This window comes from Sander lucioperca, chromosome 4, assembly GCF_008315115.2.
Source record: "Sander lucioperca isolate FBNREF2018 chromosome 4, SLUC_FBN_1.2, whole genome shotgun sequence".
Classification (NCBI taxonomy): Eukaryota; Metazoa; Chordata; class Actinopteri; order Perciformes; family Percidae; genus Sander; species Sander lucioperca.
In genome coordinates this window covers 30,396,237-30,402,848 of record NC_050176.1, presented here as the reverse complement: position 1 = coordinate 30,402,848, position 6,612 = coordinate 30,396,237, and the positions used below count along the sequence as shown (strand labels likewise).

Genomic DNA, 6,612 nt, shown 5'->3' with positions numbered 1-6,612 from the left:
TTATCTCTCAAATACATCATTTCATCACATTTCCCACTTTTGAGACAAATATAAAATTAAAACACCATTGAAGGCTGATTGGATGACTAAAGGCATAATCTTGTTTTTAAAAAGTGCACCTGCAGTTCTTCAGACCAAATTTCCTGGAATCTGTATTTAACCTTCATTGTTGACGTCACTCTTGACTTTGAAGCATACATTATTAAGCTATAAAATACATGTTTTTTACTGTGTTCCCCAGATGTACTAATTATTACGTCAGTACCTCTCACTTTACTCCAGCTATCAACCTAACCAAGCCGTGACAACAATTTCTGTTGGCAAGTCTTAATACTCCTCCTCCTCCAGCAGGAAAATGAGGCAACAAACTAGGAAAGAGAGAAAAGCTGAATTCAAGATATGCTAACGGTTTCTCGTGTTCAGCATTTATTTCTCGAGTGACTCAAAATAAAAAACAAAAATCCTTACTGAAAAATAAATAAATGATCAAGGTATGGACTATTTTATTCTTTTGTTTTAATTTTAATTTTTCAAAGGCATTTAATCATTCTTCGCCACCTATTTGAAACCACAATACTTTATTCTGACAGAACAACAATATCATATAATGTTACTACATTAGTTATCAAAACAAATGTTTGGTGTTGTCTAAAGTAATGGCAAACATCAATATTCTTATTTATTTTTTATTTAACCTTTATTTATACAGGTAATCTCATTTAGACACTTGGTCACATTTGCAAGAGAGACCTGGTGGAGGATTAGCCACACCTTGAAATGTGGAAATGGCAGGTTTCCTAATATTTGCTGTTTCCCAACAATACTGTATGCTAATGAGATGACATCCTCTGCTCTAACTGTATATAAGAAAAGCTCCACATTCAGAGCAACACTAACAACCTCCTCGACCGTCTGCGAGACAATCTGCTGAAGTTGTGAAGACTTGAAGGTAATTTTATGAATTGTGAAAACTGTGATTTTCCTGATATTTTGAAAAGCTGTCCATCTGAGCACATCTTTAATATTTCCTTTTCAACAGGTGTGATCACTGTAACCATGCTGAAGGTAGTATTTGTACTTGCATGCCTCCTGAGCTTCGCTCTGGCTCAGCCTGTAAGTGTTCTATTCCCATGTTCAATATCAATACCAGTGTTTTTATATGTTGATACCATTACTATTATTGTAATAGTACTATGTAGGCAATATCAAACTTGCAACTTGTGGATTTTCTACAGGTGGACATGGAGCAAAAACGACTTGCTCGGTCACACTCTGGCTCTCACCACAGCTCACATTCCAATGAGGTGAGTGCCTTCTCAAACCTCTACAACTCAACATTCAACTCATTTGAATCTCAATTTGTACAATGCATATTTGACAACAAATGTTTCTGATTTTCTTTAAGCGCACCCGGACACCTACGGTGACTATCCCGTCTACGGTGACTATCCCACAGTGGGTCATGGACTTACTTGCCCTCCTCCAACAAGCTACTACTGCAGCACTTGCTACTACTACTACTACTGCAGCAGCTACTACTACTACTACTACTACTACAAAATAAAATCTGGAATATAACCAGAGATCAATAAGTGAATCAAAACCTTTTTTTGACATCAGCTTTGTTTTGTGTCAGCTTTTCACAACAACTGTTTCTTTCTCTTTTCAAATTTAAATGATGTTGTCTTACACTAGGTTCAATTAAACATGTGGATCAAAATCACTTTATTCTCTGTAGTAGCTGAAAAATAAACTTCATACATGAAAAACATGGAGCAAATATGTTTGTTTTTCTTACAATCCATATGTATGAGGAACATTAATGAAACTGTGTAAAAAGTTGTGTATTTAGAACATTTTTGATAGATAGATTAATAGATGGATAGATAGATTAATAGATAGGTAGACAGATAGATAGGTAGATATGTAGATAGATAGATATATATATAGATACACACATATATATATATTCCATAGATACATAGATACAATATACAAATAGATAGACAGACATAGTTTCAGCAACTTCACTGTTTCCCAAAAGCTACGAGATTAGTTGTAAATCTTGCATGAACAGTAAACAACACGTTTAAGGATTATCCCCCAAATACATAATTTCATCACATTTCAGACTTTTGAGACAGATATAAAATCAAAACACCTTTGACAGCTGATTGGATGACTGAAGGCATGATCTTTTCTTTAAAAAGTGCACCTGCAGTCACAAAACTCTGGGCTGTAGAAAGGCATTTTCTATGTGCCCCTCCCCACATCCACAACTATTCATTCTAGCAGATTTTTGGGCCCTCCTCACATGAGGGCCCTGGGTACTCAGTCCCCTTTCCATCCCCAGTCCAACACCACTGCCTGAAGTTCCTCAGACCAAATTTCCTGGAATCTGTATTTAACCTTCATTGTTGACGTCACTCTTGACTTTGAAGCATAAATTAATAAGATATAAAATAAATGTTTTTTTTCCTGTGTTTTGCAGATGTGCTTACATGATGTATGTGCTGACAGATACTTTTTGTTTCAGTATCGGTCACTTTACTCCACCTATCAAACTAACCAAGCTTTGACAGCGTTGCTGCAATTTCTTGTGTAATACTCTTCCAGCAGGAAAATTAGGCAACAAACTAGCAAAAAGAGAAAAGCTGAATTCAAGATATGCTAACTGTTTCTCGTGTTCAGCATTTATTTCTTGACTCAAAATAAAAATTAAAATCATTACTGGAAAATAAATCAATGATCAAGATATGGACTATTTTATTCTTCGACAGACAGACAGATAGACAGACATACATACATAGTTTCAACAGCTACAAGATTAGTTGTGTCTTGCATAGACACACAACACTTGTGGGAAGCAAAGACTGTCTTCAGTTATTGGTCCATATCACTGTAAAATCTGTAAATCAATATCTATTCATTGATTGCATCTCACTTTAAATAAATTGCATCAGTTAAATATTCTGCCTTACATAACCAGTTGTGTAGTTTTTAGAGTTGTGTATTCTATTGTATTTTAATTACATTAGATGTTTGTTTTAATGCTGCTATTAATGTGGTTGCAGAGCACCACGCTTTCAGAAAAAGAGTTCATGGATCCCAGGAAACAATAGTACAATACATTGCTGCATTAAGACAACTTGCCGCAACATGCAAATTCCGAAATGGAGATGATATGATTCGAGATCAGCTTGTTGAGCATGTGGCTAACCCTCATATTAGAGAGAGACTGTTATTGAAAGAGAAACTTACATTAACTGAAGCCATTACTATAGCCACTCAAGTTGAATTAGCAACCCAGCAAACTAAAACTATGGCAGGTGACCAGCACTTACCTGTACAAGTGGTCCTGACCAAAAGTGCAGAGCGCAGACGAAGACCACAACACCAGGGCACCACTATGAAGTTGCGCCAAGGTTCCGCTGCAAGATCAGCTTCAAAACCTACCTCAGCTTCCTCTGCATGTACCTGCTTCCGCTGTAGTTCAGATAAACACCTTGCCAATTCACGTGAATGCCAAGCAGCAAAAGCAACCTTCAGGAATTGCAGTAAAAAAGGACATTTTGCCAGTTTGCCAGTCTATGCAGACTCATTCAGTGAAAGAGGTTGAAGTGCCTGAATATACACTTCTGCTTGTGGAAGGAACAGACACTCCTGATACAATACAATGTACAGTGGACATTCAAGCTGCACAGATTGTGAAGACAGTGAAATTAACTGTGGACACTGGTGCTTCAGTTTCAGTCTTACCCAGATGTATCTATGAGGAACATTTCTAGGAAGCTCCTCTCCAACATACTTCTGTTCGTCTGGTGACATATTCGAGAACACCTATCAACGTGCTGGGCTGTATGCAAGCAACTGTTCATATGCATGGTGTAGCGACTTCTTTGCAACCTCCATAAGCCGCCGAGAGGCTGAGTCAGGGAACAATCATGAATCATGAATGTATGACGCGGCGTTAGAATAATTCAGATCCACTCTGAGATATGCTTTCAACTTTTTGTTCGTTTGAAAGTCGGAAAAAATATGAATAAACAATATCCAATTGCCTGCAAAATAATGCAAAAAGGTGAACGTAAATGTGGAAACTTGCGGTCAACAGAAAATGCAAAAACCCAAGCTCACCCCCTCTCTAGCCTCCGCCATGCAGGTGTCCAGGTGTATAAATAGACTGTTTATTGTGAGACCAACCCCCATGACGTCCTACGTTACGTAATAGGTGAAAACTATAAACCATAAACAAACATACATGGCTCCTATATTCCGGCCCCTAATTATTATATGGCAATAATAATAATAATTCATATATAACATAGGAAACCTGTAAATAAAAAAGCCTGAGTTGCGAGGAGCTGAATCATCAACTATGATGACGATATCTCCAGGGATGAAGTTCTGTTTTACACCTGACCATATTTGACGCTCCTGTAGTTGCAGCAGATATTCCGCGATCCATCTTTTCCAAAATAGATTGGATATGTATTGTACTTGTCTCTACGACGGGCATATACATCCTCCTTTAGGAACTGTCCTGGTGGCAGAGATGGCATGGTTTTTAAAAGTAAAAGATGGTTAGGGGTTAGTGCTTCCAGGTCGTTAAGATCAGTGGATGCTTTGGTTATGGGACGGCTGTTAATAATAGCTTCCACTTCACAGAGGACTGTGTGAAGACCTTCCTCGTCCAGGCACCGCACCTTTAGTGTTGAATACAGGACCTTTCGCACAGATCTGATCAATCTCTCCCATACACTTCCATGGTGTGAACTAGCTGGGGGATTGAAAACCCACTTTATTTCCTTTTGGAGAAGGGTATCATGGATCTGAGCAAGATTCCAGTTTTTGATGGCTTCCCTTAACTCACGCTCAGCTCCCACAAAGTTGGTGCCATTATCCGAGCGTAGTTCTAACACTTGTCCACGTTTTGCTATGAACCGATGAAGAGCACTGATGAAGGAATCCGTATCCAATGACAGTGCAACTTCAATGTGGACAGCCCTTATGGCTAAGCATATGAAAACAACTCAATATCTCTTCACTACACTCCTTCCATGCTTTACCTCAAAGGGTCCAAAATAGTCCACTCCAACATGTGTGATGGAGGTTCGTCCGGGGAAACTCTATCCTGAGGCAAGTCTGCCATCTGCTGGCGCCCCGGAGCAGCATGTAACCTCCGACAGACAACACAGTTAGACAGGGCTTTCCTTATGGCCACACTTGCACCTGGAATCCAATATCTTTGTCGCAGCATAGATAGCATGTGGTTACGACCACAATGTCCCACCTGATGATGTATATGTCGAAGAATGATGTCGGAGATGTGAAGATCCTTTGATAGTATAACAGGGTGTTTAGAATCTTCAGGCATGGCTGCCCTACTGAGCCGTCCACCAACTCTTAAGACACCATCTTTGAGCACTGGGTTCAGCTTGTAAATGTGTCTGTTTCTTTTCACAGCCTCTCCTTTCTCTAGGCTAGAAATCTCAGCTGGAAATCTTCTTTTCTGACAGAAGCGGATTATCTCCAACTCCGCTTTCCTTAGTTCCTCTATTGAGAGGTAACCACCATTAGCCTGAGCTTTGATACTCTGAATTTCCTTTTCCAGAGATTGCTTTTGTTGGGCTTCATCCATGCCAGATTGAGCAAGTTCAAGGCTTTTTTGCTTCCTCTTCTGACTAAGACACAAAAGCAGATTCTTGAGCCTAAGGATCCAACATACTATCCTTTTCAAGTGAATCCAAGACGAGAAGTAGTTGATAATTTGTGTTACTGCATCGACATCCTCAACTTTAGTCTGTATGGTATTCACTGTGACACTCCTTTTAACCTCAGGGTCCTCTGGTGGGATTTCTCGTAAACCATCAGGGTTTACAGGCCACTCCTCCACAGGCTGGACGAGAAACTGAGGCCCAGACACCCATGTCCGATTCTTCAAGAAGGATTCCACTTTCAACCCCCTAGAGGCCAAATCTGCAGGATTACTTAAAGTGTTCACATACCTCCACTGTGATGGTCTTGAAACTTTAAGGATCTCAGGAACCCTGTTTGCCACGAATGTTCGAAATCTTGAGGTTTCATTGTTGATATACTTCAAAACAGAAGTGCTATCCGTCCAAAAAATTGAGTCTTGAAGTTGCATTTGCAGCTCCTTCCTCCACATCATGTCCATACGACTTGCAACTGTGGCAGCCGTAAGCTCCATACGAGGTATCGTAATCGGCTTCAATGGGGCAACTCTGGACTTTCCCATTACAAAGGCACAGTGCATCTTTTGATGATTGTTTTGTAACAACAAATAAGTCACTGTTCCATAGCCCCCTTCACTTGCATCTGCAAAATGGTGTAGTTGAGCGGATGTTTCTTCTCCAAACTCTGCAGGTTTCAAACATCTATTTACCTTGAAGTCTTCGAGCTGACAGAGCTCCTCCATCCAACTTCTCCATTTTTGAGCAATTGATGGTGGTACAGTGTCATCCCATCCAAGCTCCTATCTACATAGATCTTGTAAGATCTTTTTAGCAGAGAGCACCACAGGAGCCAGAAATCCTAAGGGATCATAAATCAAACTGACTGTGGAGAGGATCCCCCTTCTGGTAGGAGGTC

At 39.7% G+C, this 6,612-nt stretch overlaps 1 protein-coding gene across 5 annotated transcripts in view; it reads left to right on the top strand.

The window, feature by feature from the left end:
* The first annotated feature begins 844 nt into the window (after positions 1–844).
* The window catches only part of LOC116034280 (glutelin-2-like), a 28,555-nt gene continuing 22,787 nt past the window's right edge, over positions 845–6,612 (top strand). For 3 of the 5 annotated variants that reach the window (XM_031276890.2, XM_031276893.1, XM_031276892.1), the window contains exon 1: positions 861–949. Coding sequence is in view for 2 of the 5 variants with exons in the window: in XM_031276889.2 (XP_031132749.1) it covers positions 1,057–1,113; positions 1,236–1,304; positions 1,406–1,564 (285 nt within the window). In the remaining 3 variants the exon portion in view is untranslated. Of the gene's footprint in view, positions 950–1,039; positions 1,114–1,235; positions 1,305–1,405; positions 1,610–6,612 lie in introns of those variants that run through there. The other 2 variants (XM_031276889.2, XM_031276891.2) reach the window with 2 other exon arrangements.